Raw genomic sequence first — 17,143 nt, 5'->3', positions numbered from 1 at the left:
CATTAACAAAATGAAGGATAAATATCATATCATATGATCATCTCAATAGATGCAAAAACAATCATTTGAAAAAATTCAACATCCATTTATGATAAAAACTCTCATAAAGTGGATATAGAGGAAAAATACTTAAACATAATAAAGGCCATATATGACAGCTAACATCATACTGAACAGTAAAAAGCTGAAATCTTTTCTTCTAAGATCAGGAACAAGACAAGGATGCCCACTCTTGCCACTCTTATTCAACATAGTATTGGAAGCCTTAGCCATAGAAATTAGGCAAAAATAAATAAATAGATCGATGTTAAATACATATACAGATAGGTAGGTAGATGATAGATACATAGATAGACAGACAAACAGTATCCAGATTGGAAAAGAAAAAGTAAAACTCACTATTTGCAGGTGACTTGATATTATATGTAGAAAACCCTACAGACTCCACCAAAAAACTGTTAGAACTAATAAATGAATTTAGTAAAGTTGTAGGATAGAAATCAGTGTACAAAAATCTATTGGGGCCAACCCAGTGGTGTAGTGGTTAAGTTCGCACGTTCCGCTTTGGCAGCCCTGGGTTCAACGGTTCGGATCCTGGGTGGGGACCTACACACCACTTATCAAGCCATGCTGTGGCAGGCATCCCACATATAAAGGAGAGGAAGATGGGCACAGATACTAGCTCAGGGCCAGTCTTCCTCAGCAAAAAAGAGGAGGATTTCTGACGGATGTTAGCTCAGGGCTAATCTTCCTCAGAAAACAAACAAACAAAAACAAAACTCTATTGCATTTCTATATGCTAATAACAAACTATGAGAAAGAGAAATTAAGGACACAATCCCATTTACAATTGCATCAAAGGGGATTAAATAAGAATAAATTTAACCAAGGAGATGAAATACATTTACACTGAAAACTATAAGATATTGATAAAAGAAAATGAAGATAGAAATAAATGAAAGGATATTCTGTGTTCATGGATTGGAAGAATTAATATTAGAATATCTGTACTACTGAAAGCAATCTACAAATTAAGCACAATCCCTATCAAGATTCCTTTGGCATTTTTTACAGAAATAGAAGAAATAATCATAAAATTTTTGTGGAACCTTTATGGTCTTTATGACCTTGAATAGCCAAAGCAATCTTAAGAAAGAAGAACAAAGTTGGAGGTATAAAGCTTGCTGACTGCAAACTATATTACAAAACTATAGTAATCAAAACAATATGGTGTTGGCATAAAAACAAACACATGGATCGATGGAAGAGAATAGAGAGCCCAGAAATAAACTCATGGATATATGGTCAATTAATTTATGACAAAGGAGCCAAGAATATATAATGGGGAAAAGGCAGTCTCTTCAATAAATGGTTCTGGGAAAACCGGACCATTATCTTACACCATACACAAAAATTAACTCACAATGGATTGAAGACTTGAAGATAAGACCTGAAACTATAAAAGTCTTAGAAGAAAACAGACTATGAGCTCCTTGACATAAGTTTTAGAGATGATGTTTTGGATTTGACACCAAAAGCAAAAACAACAAAAGCAAAAATAAGCAAGTGGGACTGCATCAAACTAAAAACCTTTTCCATAGCAAAGGAAACCATCAACAAAATAAAAAGGCAGACCACAGAATGGGAGAAAATATTTGCAAATCATATATGACAAGGGGTTAATAACCAAAATATATGAAGAACTCATACAATTCAGTAGCAAAACAACCCAAACAATCCAATTAAAAAATGGGCAGAGGATATGAATAGACCTTTTTCTAAAGAAGATATACAAATGGCTAACAGGTACATGCAAAGGTGCTCAACATCATTAATCATCAGGGAAACACAAATCAAAACCACAATGAGATTTCACCTCACACCTGTTAGAATGACTACGGTCATGCTAAGACAAGAAAGACAAGAAATAACAAGTGTTGGTGAGGATGTGGAGAAAAGGGAATCTTTGGGTACTGGTGGTGGGAATGTAAATTGGTGCAGCCATTATGGAAAACAATATGGAGGTTCCTCAAAAAATTAAAAATAGAACTACCATATGATCTAACAATTCCACTTTTGGGCATTTATCCAAAGGAAAAGAAAACACTAACCCGAAAAGATATCTGCACCTCCATGTCCACCGCAGCACTATTTACAACAGTCAAGACGTGGAAACAACCTAGGTGTCCATCAATGGATGAATGGATAGAGAAAATATAAATTTATACAGTGGAATATGATTCATCCATAAAAAAGACGGAAATCCTGCCATTTGTGACAACATGGATGGACCTTGAGGGCGTATGCTAAGTGAAATACGTCAGATATAGAAAGACAAATACCATCTGATCTCACTTATTTGTGGAATCTGCAAACAACAACAACAAAAACAAAACCAAAAAACCAAACTCATAGATACAGAGAACAGATGGTGGTTGCCAGAGACTGAGGCTTAAGGGAGTGCACAAAATGTGTCAAGGTGGTCAAAAGGCACAAACTTCCAGTCATAAATAAGTCATGGGAATATAATGTACAACATGGTGACTATAGTCAATAATACTATAACATATATTTGAAAGGTGCTGAGAGGGTAGATCTTATAAGTTCTCATCATGAGAAAGAAAATTGTAGCTATATGTACCCAGAGATGTTAACTAGTCATTGTGGTGTTCATTTCATTATATATATATATATATATGGAATCATTTTGTTGTATACCTGAAACAAAATAAAACACCAAAAAGCATGTTTGCAAATGAGAGTATTAAAGTTGGAGTTTGCAAGAGGAAATGAAAGAAAGAGAGAAGAATGGATACATCTTAGTGGTCAGCTGTATCCTGCTTCGGATTATGCTACACTTAGCTTGTTGACAATTTAGCACCACTTTAAGGAGTATTTAATATTGCTATTTATATTTCCAAAGAAATGTTTGCTGACCAGATGTTTGGAATATAATTATCTGGTCTATTTAGTTTGTTTACAAATGACTAGAAGAAAATGATATTTTTTATCTGCAGTACCAGGTTGGAGAATGGAGGAGTGTTTAGAATTTGGAAGTTCTTTTCTTATAGTATAAAAGTAATGACTTATGTAACAGACTAGGAAAGAAATCATTAAAAGTGTCTAGATTCCAGCTCAATTTATAAAGAATTTTAGTAAGTTAACTAAACTGTTTGGAGTTTGCTAAGATACGTGAAATTAGATTTTAAGAATAAATGTCCTATAGTTAAATTTCAGCTGTTTCTAATGGTGGTGTACACATTTATTTTTACTTTTAGTCAACTTTGTAACCACTTAGTAACAACTAATGAAATGAAATATTAAACCCAAAGGTGTCATAAAAGGTCCATTTACATGGTGATTTTGTACCAGGAAATTCATGTGCCATATGTGACCACCCAGCTCATGGCTTCTTGGTTTTTCTGGATCGTTAGTTAATCACACTTGAGTAGCAGAAGAGTTTGAGAGGCTTTTAGAAAAAGAGGAGTAAATTAAAGAGAGAGTGATTTAGAAAGTGGCCATTTCACATGTTAAACTAAAAATCTCTCTGACATGATCTCATGATTTCAAAGTAAATGGTCATATAATTCTGGAGTTGTAAAACTGCAACATAATGTGATAGTGGAAACTAGGAAAATCACCAATTGTGAAATATATCTAAACTGTTCAGAATGAGCTCAGGGAGAAGTCAGAAGTAACAGCTTGGCCTCTGATGAATGCTTTTATCCATTCTCGGTTTGTCAAAGGCACGTGCAGACAGTGAGTCTATGTTCAGAAGCCCCTGTGGTGTCTGCTTTAGCAGCATAGTTGAAACTGGTAGGAGGCTTCTGGGTAAATTCAACCTCCCAGGTTACAACCTGTCTGCTAAAATATTTAAAAGGTTTGGTCAAATTTGATTTACAGAAATAACTGGAATTTTATTTTAAATGCCTTTGGTATTTTATAAGCATTTCTCTTTTTAAAGGTCATGGATAAAACCCACTTGGTTAAAATCTGTTGTCCACCTTGCCAGTACACTGGAGAAACGGTGATTATAGCACATGCTGTTATTAAACATGAAAGTGCTGCAACAGAAATTATATGTTGATTGCAAAGATAACACATTATATGTGGTCAAATTTTCAATTTTAACTGTATTTCCTTAATGTGTTTATAAGTGTTAGTAATGTATAAAATTATTTAAATAAAGATGCCATTGCTTACCCAGTTTTAATAATTAATTTATTGGTCACCTTAATTTTATTAACTGTCGTATATTAAGCACAAAGAATTGAAGTTTTTCTGTTTGAGGTATTTACAGTTTATAATACCAAACTTTCATCTCTTGTGAGAAGGAAAACTCTTCCTCTCCTACCCAGCTTACTCCTACTTAAGATAGACATTCCCTTAACCTTAAAGAACTGTCCTTAAGCCACAGATGTCTTTGACTCCATATAATTTGGTGGACCCTTTTTTTATTTAACAAAATTTCATGCTACTCTCCTGCTTCACAATTCAGAGGAATAAGATGAATACATTTCTGAATTGGAGAAGACTCTCCCTAAGACTCAGTTTTGTAACACTCCACTCCTGCCAGTTTCTTTGGTGCAACCAAGGCATCCGTTTTGTCACCTACATTAGGTAAGCTGGCCTCATCACCCAGTCACAACTGCTTGGGCCTTGCTGGAAGGAATCTCTACAGCAAGCATCTATGAAGCTCCCTCGGGGAGCCTTTTCTCAAAGGGAGCTTCTAGTTTAGGATTCCTAGCAACAAGAAATTGATTAGTTTATGGCTTCCTGTTGTATCCAAATCATAGAAAGTTTCACAGCAGCCTTCTTCCCTGTGTTGTTGCGTTTATTATTAAACACTTAAAGGCCAGAGATGATGTTTTACTAATTTTAACGCTGAACCTTTGTGATACACACATCCCATGACAAAGGATGAAAATACCTGATTTTAGCTTTCTCAGCTGCCTACAAAGCCCATCTCACCAAAGGGACATAAGGGAGAGAGTCTGTCAGGAGGCTCTGGGAAAGATTGCCTCCTTAATAAAAGGAAAGAGGTTGATGAAGGGATGATGCTGCTCCTTTCCTATTTTGGGAGATTATTGTGAGAGTTCATCATGCTTGGAGCTGCTGCATCTTGCTTGACTTCTGAACCAGCCTTGGGGCCAGACTTCATTTTACTTGAGAAACATAAACCCAGATTGTTTATATGACTTTCAGATTGGTATTCTCTTGTTTATAGCCAAAGCCATCTTGATACAACTTGCTTTTCCCCATTTTACCAAGCCGTAAAGAAAAGTATCCAATGATTGATTTACTCATTTAGTAAGTTTTATTAAATCTTTATCATGAATCAAGATTTTTATGAAAACCATCAAAGGAAATATAGCAGACAGAGAATATTAAACTATTTTAGTTCTATTGGGAGAAGACACACACACATCTCTGTATTTTCAGGTACAGAACATAGATCAGTTTCATCTTAGCAATTCTGCTAGTTGAAAAAGAAGTCCTTATAATTCTTAATTTTGTACTTTTAGTTGCTAGAATTGCTTGGCTGAGATGAGTTTTGATGCTTTTTTTTGTTTTTTTTTTGCAGAGGAGGGAGGGAAATCCATTGGGAACAAAGGTTCAGTTCAGTTAAATCGTGTGTGAGGCATGTACCAGGATTATACTTCTTTCTAGGATTACCTTGAGAACTAAGTAATTTTTTAGGATTGCATTGAGATCTAAGTAGCTTAAATGAACTTGTGTTTTAAATGTGTTAGCTGACTTCTTAACAAAGCTCAAGACCTGAGCTGTGTGGAAGTTGACAGTTTGGCTGGAAGAATTGGCTCTGGGCTTTAAGGTTATCTAGTCAGTAGTTTACTGAAGTTAATACAACTGGTTGCCTCAATTGGATTATCCCATTGATGTGTATGTCTCTAATACCTCAGGCAGATTTGCATTGCTTCAGGCTCCTAGGCATCCCAAATATGAGCCATGAGGTGTATTTTGACTCTTTTCGTACCCTCAGGTCTGCTGAAAATTAAGGAATTCCTTTGTCTAAATTAATAAGTAGATTCTAAAAATTATCTAAAAAGAATGCTTTTATAACAGGTTTATTTTAGGAGAGAGCAGTAAAAGAATTTGAGGGAAGCTGTTGGGTTTTGTTTTGCTTTGCATTTCGTGGAGAAGCACAAATGAAACACATCTTACAATGATCAGTTTGAGCCAACTTTGAAAAGGATAGTTTATAATAATAGTAAAAAGGCGAGATGGACCCAATGTACCTTACAGTTTTTTTTTTTTTTTAACCTTAATTTCAATAGTTAATTTGACTCCAGTGCCTTTAGTTGTCCTTTTGCTTGTGGCTAAGTAAGGTTACCTCTAAATTGTAATGTGGGATTTTTGTGTGTATGTTAGGAAGATTGGCCCTGAGCAAACATCTGTTGCCAGTCTTCCTCTTTTTGCTTGAGGAAGATTGTCACTGAGCTAACATCTGTGCCAATCTTCTTCTATTTTATGTGGGATGCTGCCACTGCGTGGCCTGAGGAGCAGTACTGGGTCTGCACCCGGAATCTGAACCTGTGAACCCTGGGCCACCCAAGCAGAGTACGAGAACTTAACCACTACACCACTGGGCTACCCCTTGTAATGGTTTTTAAATTTTTATTTATTTATTTATTTTTTAAATTTTTTTTGAGGAAGATTAGCCCTGAGCTAACATCTGCTGCCAATCCTCCTCTTTTTGCTAAGGCTGACCCTGAGCTAGCATCCATGCCCATCTTCCTCTACTTTATATGTGGGACGCCTACCACAGCATGGCTTGCCAAGCAGTGCCATGTCTGCACCTGGGATCCAAAACAGCAAAGCCCAGGCCGCCGAAGCGGAACATGTGAACTTAACTGCCGTGCCACTGGGCTGACCCCCCTTGTAATGGAATTTTTAAAGAGAAAGCCAACATTGCAACACTGGGGAAAAGTGAATTAGCTGTAGTATTTATTATATGTCATTATTATTGAGTCCTCCTCACTCAGTCACTCACACCATCACTCTGACACTGAGTCTTTTCCTGCCTCCTTCTTCCACTTTTAAAGACCCTTGTGATTACATTGGGCCCACCAGGCTAGTCCAGGATGATCTCCTTATGTTAAATTCAGCTGATTAGCAACCTTAATTTTTCTTTGCCATGTAACGTATTCACAGTTCTGGGAATTAGGAGGTGGACATCTTTTGTGGGGGGCATTAGTTGCTACTGGCCCTCTCAGCGTACAGAACTAGTGATGTACTTAGCCTTGGAATTAGTTTTGCAATAGGAATAGGTATCTCATGGCAGCTCATCTGGAAAGTGGATTAAATGGCAAATCTCACACAATATGGAAGATAGCTTTTGGCCCCACAATAGTGTAAACCCCAAAATTATAATCGTAACCAAGAAGCTTCATCTTGCCAACCAAAAGCAACTAATAAATAGGTATTTGTTCAATGTCAAGAATTTCTACTGATTGCAGGTAGATATGATCATCTCTTTGTAGAGTCTAGTGAAATTTGCAGTAAGGGTGGTTTTATCCATTTTCTCCATTTTGTGGTTTTTCAAGTTTGAAATTATAATAGAATTAAGTTTTCTTTAAAGTTTTATTTAATTGCCTGTTCATATTTTATACTTTGATTTCTATCTTGTATTTTCAGGACAGGCACATTTGAAACCTAATGACACAGGCTTCTGCAATAGGATTATTGCAGGACAAAGTCATAAAATTAATTGTCTGCCTCCACTCAATGTTTTTAAAAGCCAGAGCCTTCATGGAAGCTAGTCATCTTAAAAGAGGGATGGAGAGAGCATTACCTAATTTAAAAAGTGAGTTCAGAGAAGCTAGAGCTTCCCTAACTTTGTGTAGCATTTAGCACCCTGACAGAGATTGAAATTCTGAGAAATATGACTACTTGTAATTAATTTATGCATTTTTTTGTATAACTATTGTTATGTACAACTACACACTCAATAAATACAGTATTTGCTCATGATCTTTGTGATGTGAGTTTATATAAAATTTGCATCTATTCATATTATCACTCATTCTCATTTAATAGAGGCCTGAGGGTCGCATTTCCTTGGTTGTATCCACACCCTCTATTCAGGATTGAAAACTTGTTAAACGAGAACAGTTTGTCTCTCTCTTCCACATTGCTTTTTGTTTCTGGTGTTGCATTCATAATGCCATAGCAGACACCGTAATGAATTAATGAATACATGGACAATAGTGATAAATCAGATTAATCTCTTTGAAGTTCAGTTTTTAGAGTACTAGGTGAGTAGTACAGAAATTTTTGTTTCCCTTAACTATACCTATCTACACTAAAATGAAAAAATTTGTGAAATGCTTTACTTTTTATTGAGAAAGAAGGCATAATGTTAAAAATACACTCAAGTAAATTGTTTCTTTTTTCTATCCTGCTCTAAAACTTGGTAAAAGAGAATGTAAGTCAAGGAAAACCAGACTCTAAAATTATGGAATAGCTTTGGACAATAGAGTATGCTCAAGGATTACTCCTGTCGGCTTTGAGAAGGCAATGCTGATAACATAAATGGGGTTTTAGAAAGAAGATAGCAGTAGCAGAGCCATGCCAACATCCACAGATTCTATCTTTATAAACCTGCCAGACTCCCAGACCTCGTCTGAGAAATCCAGGTGATAGATGGAATGTCCTCCGATGGAAAAGTATGAAAAAGACAAATAGACTAATTTCAAATGACATGATCAATTGCACTGTTATGTGTCAACTCATAGATGTATGAAATAAATGTCATAAAAATGTGTTTGATGATCTCAAGAATGTTAAGAAGAATCTGGGTATTGTTATAAACACTAATAAAATATGCGTTGATGGCAAGGAAATGGGAAAAAGACTCACAAGGTGTTCCTGTGATTTTTATGAAAGGGAGAAAAACATTTAAGCTAAGGGGAGTAAAAACGATTCAAAAGCATTAGTGATGAATAAATGGAATGTGAGAAGGCAGAGGTGCACAAAGGGGAAGAATCATATCTTCAGAGGAGAGATCCAAGAGGCTGACTGATTCCGCCGTTTTACTTCCCTTTCTGGGCTTTCTGAAACATACACAGAATATTGGAAAAGTCTTATGGTACAGCCCCGTCGATCTTCATACTGCTTCCTTCTCCCAAGGGAGCAACAGACATTCTCACTTAGAGTGGAGAAATACATTCTACCTGTCATTATTCTGTCTAGGAAGTCCTTTACAGATGTGAAGACAATGCAGAATTAACAGTTGAGGAAAATGCACAACTTTAAAGAGAGTCTAATACTAAAACATGGAAAGTCTAACCTCTGATGAATAGATAATTCTCTGAGGAGAATTTAAACTATGTTTAACTAATATCCTGAGAGAGATTCAAGTATATATTGCAGAGTGGCTGTTGAGTACACTGGTTAAAAACGTCACCTTTCAAGCTAGACAGCCTGCGTTTGAAACCTGGTTTTACCACTTATTCTTTGAGTCTCAGTGTGCCTTGGTTTCCTTATTCATAAAATAGGGATAATAATTTTACCCAATTCATAAGGTTGTCTTGAGAATTAATTGAATTAATGAAAAATACTTAGAACAGTACTGGGTACATAATAACCATTTAATAAACATTTTTATTAAAATGATTATCCTTTGTATTTGTTACAGCTTATTATATTTTTTGCTCTTTGCCATAAAATTGGCTGCTATGAAAAAGAGCCAATTGTAAATCTTGAAAATTAAGGAGATGATTACTGAAATAAACTCATTTAGTAGGCCGGACACAGGTGAAGATCAAATTAGTGAGTTGGATAATCAAACCAAGGGATTCTCCTTGAACACAGTGTCAGATGAAAGGAGATGAAAAGTATGAGAGGACAGATCCTCAAGTTTTAACATCCAACAGAAGTTCCAGACAGAAAGTTGGAGAGAATGAAGAGGAGAAAAATATATTTCCTTAAATGATGGAAGGAGTATTCCCAATGTTAAAGAAAGACTCATACTGGAAGAGGGTACCAACTGCTAAGCAGAATTAATGAAAAGTTCCATACCTGTACTCATACTGGTGACATTCCATAAAACCAAGGATAAAGAGAAAATCATTAAGGTTTCCAGAAGAAAAAAATTAGGTTATTTGCACAAACTAGATTGATATCAGGCTTCTTCTTAGCCATATTAGATGACAGAAGACTGTGGAAAAATAGCTTTGAAATTCTGAGGGGAACATGATTTGGAATCTCAAGTTCTGTTTTTAGCCAAACTATCCTCCAAAATTGAGAACAAATACATTTCAGGAATGCAAAGTCTCAAACATTTTTTGAAAGAAATCCCTTCAGTAGAACCAACAGAAGGACATAGGATACAAGAAGCAGTGATAAGCAAAGAAGCCAGCCAACTTAAAGTCAAGTCGAAATGTTTAAAAATGTTTCTGTGAAGCATAAGGAATGTGGTAGTAGTAATAATAATAATAGCAATTTGGGGGAACTATTGGATGATTTCTACAAATCTTGGAAGGGGGACAGGAGGAAAGCATACTTTTTTGGTTTAGGAAAGATTATTTATTAACTCAATGTTGATAGAATTATGTCAGTTTAAATATTTGTCAAAAATGGAAAGGTGAAAAAATTTTAAGGATGACCATTAAAAGAGGAAAATAGGGTGAATAATTTCTAAACTAGATAGCTCAGCAAAATGTTTCTGTAAAGGACTGGATAGTAAATATTTTAGACTTTACTTTTCTAGCAAAGATCGATTCTTAGATAGGGTAGATCCTAAATGATAATAGGATACTAGATCATGGTGTATCTGTGTTATAGAACAGTGTTACTTAAAGTGTGATTCGTGTAACAGTGCCAGTCAGCAAACTAACTGGTCCACCATAAGGTGAGTACAGAGTAGGGTAGTTAGAAACTCTTATAGCATTGTGACATTGTCATAACTTCCAAATGTGTGATCATTTTTCTAGTAACTCATTTTACTGTATTTTACAAAACTATCAGTCAGTAATAGTTTACAAATTAAAAACAAAACTGGTTTAGGAAGCATTATTAAGAAATACAATGCAGGTATTGAAAAAAAATGAAGTACATCCAAATGTATAGATAGGTTAAGTGAAAAAAAGCAAACTATAGAACAGTATAAAAGGTATGATTCAATGTGTTTTTAAAAACACAAATATATGTAATGAATTTTTAAAATGGGGAATAATTCATATCAAATTGTTAACCATAATTACAAAAAAGAGATTGTGGTTGGAGGGAGGGTTTGAAGGATGTTATAATAAAGGAGTATTTTCATGTTTTAGTCTATATACTTTTGTATTGTTTGACATTTTTTGTAATAGTATGTTTTCATTTATTGTGTAATGCTTTCTAAATATTTTATTATTTAAATTAATGACCTCTTGGTCTTTTCAGTAGGGTTCAGTAATTCAGTAGTTAAATAGTTGATACCTGTCAATTGACTATCCACGTGGAAAACTAGGACCTTTAACCTCTGCCTCACACAATATACAAAAATTAATTTGAGATCATAAAGCAAAATGTGAAAGTTAAAACAGTAAAACTTCTAGAAGAATACATGGAATAATGTCTTCATGACTTTGGAGTAGGCAAAGATTTCGTCAACAGGACACCAGAGGCACCAAAAACAATGGAAAAGACTTATAAATTGGGCTTCATTAATATTAGATGTTAGGTTCATAACGAGACACCTGTAAAGGAGAGAAAATGCAAGCTACAGATTGAGAGGAGATATTTGGTATATTACATATATATGAAATCTAGAATTATATATATTTTCTCTGTGTTTGTGTGTGTATGTGTTTCCTGATGGACTTTGTATCCTACAAGTTAATAAGAAAAAGACAGACAACCCAGTTAAAAAATGGGCAAAAAGTTTGAAGAGGCACTTCACAAAGAAGATACCCAGATGGCCAATTCGCATACGAAGAGGTTCTCAACATCATTAATTACAAGAGAAATGCAAATTAAAACTACCATATCTGGATCAGAATGGCTAATATTAAAAGGACTCATGAGACCTAATGTTGGTGAGGCTATAGATAGAGCATTTAGAACTCTTACATTACTCATGGGAGCGTCAATTGGTACAACACTTTGAAAAACGTGCTATCTACTGAAGCTGGACATCATGTAAATTCTATGGTGCAGTAGCTCCACTCCTGAGTATTCTCCCAACAGAACTGAGTGCTTATGTTGAACAAAAGACAAGTACAAGAGTATCCGTGTTAACTTTATTGCTAATAGCTAAGAAATCTTTCCATCAGGAGTATAAATAAGTTGTATATTCATTTAATTTGCTACTACACAGCATGCAAAGAAGGAAATACTGCTGTACACGACAACATGGATGAATCTCATTGACATAATATTGAGTAAAAGGAGCAAAGATGAACGGATACCTACTGCGTGATTTACTTTATTTGATTTATGGTGACAGAAGTCAGAGTAATGGTTTGTTTTGAGGGTATTGACTGGCAGGACGGCACATAGGAGCATTCTGGGATGCTGGAAATCTTCACTACCTCAATCTGGATGGTGGCCATACAGGCATATGTAACAATTCATTAAAGTCTACACCTACAGACTTAACATCTGCATCCTTGTTATATTTCAATAAAAATGTTTTTAAAAACCCAATTCGTTCGTGACCCTCTGATTTGAAATTCTCTCGTTTTCATATACCAAATTCTTAACATATTCAAGGAGCTTTTGGTAGGTCTTGCATTGTTTTTCATTTGTCTAATTTTGCAGATGTACTGTTTGGATTTAATCATTGTTGCTTCATAATGCATTTAGTGTTTAATGGAGTGAGTCTTTTCTACTTACGTTTTCTAAATTATCTTGGATATTCTCATGTCTTTATTACTACGGATAATCTTTAGAATCAACTAGCCAAATTCTCACACACCCTCATGCCATTGGAATTTTGATTGTAATTACATAAAACTAATAAATCATAGATCTGGAGATCATTGGCACTGTATGTCTCACCATTTCCTCTCAGTTGTATATTTGTCTTCGTGTGGCTCCTGCAGGTTGTTTATTTTTATTTTTGTACGTTATTGTTTTGCTATTGTGAATGGGAACTATTTTTGTTATATTTTTATGTTCCTTGATGTAATATCCTTGGTATTATTGTAACTTGTTAATCATAATAATGATAATAGCTATTATTTATTGAACACACTGTGCTAAATAGTCTTATTTGCTTTTTTCAACAACCCACATCAGGTAACTACTACGACAACATTATGCTCATTTTTACATTTGGAGTCAATGAGGGACAAAGGCTTAAGGCTGAACAGCTGGTTTGTAGTGGAGCTATGATCCTACCCTAGGCAATCTCTCTCCAGAGCTACGTTGCCTACAAACACTGCTCCTGGTGTCCTCAGGTGAAGGAGGAGACCGTGGGAGGGGGCAAGTGTTCAGTCAAGTCCAGTGTTGATGGGTATGACTGACAATACAGTGAGTGAGTAGTAACTGGATGCAAATAAGCAAGACTCATACTAAAGTGGATTTTTTGGTACATGTTTGTTTATGTTTGTAGAATACAGTATTCTAGTTTGGACTTACTCAAACCAAATAAAGTCCTACAGTTTTTTTAATCATTAACAAATGAATCAGTGATAATTTTATGTATTCTCAGGGTACTACTTTATTTGCCAAATGAAGATAACTATTATTTTAGTTGTCTTCTTTGTTTGCAAGGAACTACCACTCATTCCCTGTAGCTGAAACAGTGAATGTGTGTTGTGAAGATACACATGGCAGTAAGGGAGACGGACTCTCATGGCTGTCTAAGATGTGCATCCATAGACTGGCCAGCGCTTGTGGAGACTAAAACTGTCTTTTGTTTTGGATCAAAATCAGCTTTAGGCACCTCAGCAGCAAAAGTTTTTAGATCTTCACTACAGTATGCCGTCTTTACCTTACCTCAGCTGTCACTGTCTCTGTTACCTGCTTTTTTGTCAATCCATTTGCTTTTATACTAACGATTTGTTTTCTTCTTGGTCCCAGGTAAAATTTCTGAGAGAGGACAGTTGGTTGGCCAAGATAGTTACTGTGTTTGGGCCAAGCTTTTCATGCTTCATAACTATTGAACGGACTATGGATTGGCTGCCTTAAGTCAGTATCTGCCACAGAAGTTCTTGTCATTTCCGGCCAGGGAGAGATGGCAGGTTGTGTGAAACATGGGTCATCTAGGGCTCCCTCTTCAGTGGCAAGGCTGGATTTGCCCTAGAGAAAGAGAGTGTGATTAGTATATACTCTGATTAACGTGTTTAATAGCCAGTGCATGTTTTCCCTTTTAAATAAAATCTAAAGAAGTGGCTAACATTGAAAACAGCAGTTGAATTTAGAGATTGAGCAGTACAGAAGGGGAAGTATTAAAGAGAATGCTTGTATAGATGACTTGAGAACAATCCTTTGCTTACTGCTTTGTAAGCCTGATAACAAACATGTAGTCTTATATCTGTAGTAAGTAGCTTGGCTAAAATGTGTATTTAGTTAGGATCTTTAAAATCTCACGAGTTACTGATAAATATTAGGGAAGTTTTTTTCCCTTGATATTTTAATGCCTAGGTTTGGCTTGAAAAGAAGTTTTGAGAATTTTGCAAACCCTAGATTTTAGAAAGCTTTTAAGAATATTCTCTGGTGTATGTGTTATTTAACCCAAGATCAGTGCTGAATTTAAGGTATATAATGAGATGTGTATTATGATAGTAAACAATTTGTAGTAAAACCAAAAAACTGAAATATTATGTTCAATAATATATGGATATTGGCAATAAAATTTTTTATAAATACTTGTTAAATTGATTCTAGGTTGGGCCATGCAGGCTGCTGCCTATATCTTCATTCATAGGAAATGGAAGGATGACAAGAGCCATTTTGAAAACGTGATTGATTATTTTTGTGATATCCGTGAACCACTTCAACTCCTCATATTCCCAGAAGGGACCGATCTCACAGGTAAGGTAGCCTGGGTTTGGAGCACAGAATTTTAAAACATGAAGGAACTTAGAAGTCATCTAGTCTTAGCTTGTTATTCCTCAGATGAAGTAACTGATTAGTGGCCCACTCCTAAGGTCACTCGTTAATCAACAGCACGTTGGAACCCAGAACTACTGGTTTCTAGCCCCTAGAATTTATGATGGGCAACCCCAAGAGGTCATTATTATTCATACTTGCCATCCTGCAGCTTTATCTTTTAAGTCTTAGTATGTATTTTAAATATCAGCCTTTTACTTTTATATAAGCCTAGTTGTAAAATCCCCTTTCTGTTCTATATATTCTCTCTCCTCTTCCAAGGTACATATTTACCCCTTAGAGCCTTTCTCAAGTTTTTTGTTATAAGAAAAGCATCTGATAGTAACCAACTTTATTTATCGTTGATTTAAGTTAATATGTTACCTTTCTCTTGGTATTTTAAAGCCTTATCTCTCATGTAAGCAGGAAAGGCTTTGTCCTTTCCTCAAGAAAATTCAGGCGTCATTGAGTTGTGGAGAGGACACAGGAGGACATGTTTTCTGCCTTCCCAGATATCAAACTACATAGGCCAAGAATGCCAGTGGATTTCAAGGAATTCTTTGAAAGATTAAAAACAAAGTACAGTCTTTCATCCTTACTAAATCAGTGGTTTTCACATTGTTGTAAACCACAGGTCGTTTTTGCAGCTGAGGTCTTCTGTTGCAGTCTAGGATTTAAGACAGCAGGAGAACTGCTCTGGATGAATGTTGGCAGGGGTGGGGCGGGGAAGGCTCGGACAGAAAGCAGTTCTGTAGAACCCTTCGACTCAAAAGAGCAAAATTTAAAAACTTTTAATAACCCTGGTTACCTCAAAGAGACTGCAGAATTTGAGAAGGATGCAGTGGGTGAAGGTCGGCTGTGTGAGGGAAGACAGACTGAAGCAGTATGGAGCTGGTCTAAAAGCCCCACACAACATGGAGAGACGGAGCATGTGCGCGCCTGCCAACCCTCAGTACAGCTGGACACAAGAGCTGCTGCTCAGAAGCACAACCTTAGAGCTTAAGAGAGGAGAACGTGTAAATGAACACACTAGCCCACTCTGTGCATTTAGTCATTTATGGAACCCAGTGCCCAACAAGAGAGTTAGGATGAAAATACAAATAGCTCAAGTATTTAAGTAAGTGAGTGGGTAACTAAGCTGTATGTTAATAGGGGAAATTAAGGTATTTGGGCGTACATTTACCATTGATACCAAGGAAGAGATCTTTGACTTACCTGTTGCAGGTGGGACTGAGCTAAATGAACTGTGGCAATTTTTATCTACTAATATCATGTACTAAAATATTTGCCTACTGTATATGTTTGATTTTTATAGTTAAAATGCTAAAAGTAGTTGGATCAAAGAGGATACTACTGAGGATACTATTGCCTGCATATGGTTTAATCTTGAAAATGTATCATTGTAAGTTATAAGTTGATTGATTCCCAGAGCTAAACTATCATTAGGAAATTATAATGGACAGACAGCCATATTTAAACTTTCTAATATTTAGAATGTATAATATTTAAATTTTGGTATTGAAATATCAGCTGTATTAAAGTAGGGAATGAGGGAATTAATTTAATTTAATCCCTCATTATCAGCTGTATTAAAGTAGAGAAAGTCATTTACTGAAATGATAGATTTATATTTGTGAATGCCAAAATGTACACTAACGAAAGGCGGCATTGGAAGTCATTTAATAATTAAAAGCTAATGGAGAAAACTCATGGGTTGCTCTGCTTTGGTACATTAGTGTTAAAATGTTCATACATTAGACCTCTAGAACCTATAAAGTATAAATTTAAATGTTTTTTCAGTCTATATTTTTTCTCAAGTGTCTTTTTAAGGTGATGAACTTAATATTTAGTTGCATATTTTCATGGTCCAGAGTACTCACCATTATATGATGTAGTTGCATTTTTTTTGCTGAGGAAATTTGCCCTGAGCTAACATCCATGCCAATCTTCCTCTGTTTTTTAATATGTGGGTTGCCAGCAGAGCATGGCCATCAACAGAGCAGTGTTGATGCAGTTCCTGCATCCGGGAACTGACCTGGGCCCCCGAAGCAGAGCGCTTTGAACTTAACCACTAGGCCCCCGGGGCTGGCCCCTGGAGTTG

At 35.8% G+C, this 17,143-nt stretch overlaps 1 protein-coding gene across 5 annotated transcripts in view; it reads left to right on the top strand.

The window, feature by feature from the left end:
* LCLAT1 (lysocardiolipin acyltransferase 1) overlaps positions 1 to 17,143 on the top strand; it is a 186,641-nt gene that overhangs the window by 93,597 nt on the left and 75,901 nt on the right. For all 5 annotated transcript variants that reach the window (XM_001500475.6, XM_005600096.4, XM_014731229.3 and 2 more), the window contains one exon: positions 14,839 to 14,985. In XM_001500475.6, coding sequence (XP_001500525.3) covers positions 14,839 to 14,985 — 147 coding nt within the window. The remainder of the gene's footprint in view (positions 1 to 14,838; positions 14,986 to 17,143) is intronic.

This window comes from Equus caballus, chromosome 15 (assembly GCF_041296265.1).
Source record: "Equus caballus isolate H_3958 breed thoroughbred chromosome 15, TB-T2T, whole genome shotgun sequence".
Taxonomy (NCBI): Eukaryota; Metazoa; Chordata; class Mammalia; order Perissodactyla; family Equidae; genus Equus; species Equus caballus.
Note: the sequence above shows the minus strand (reverse complement) of the source record. Positions and strands in the feature narration are given on the sequence as shown.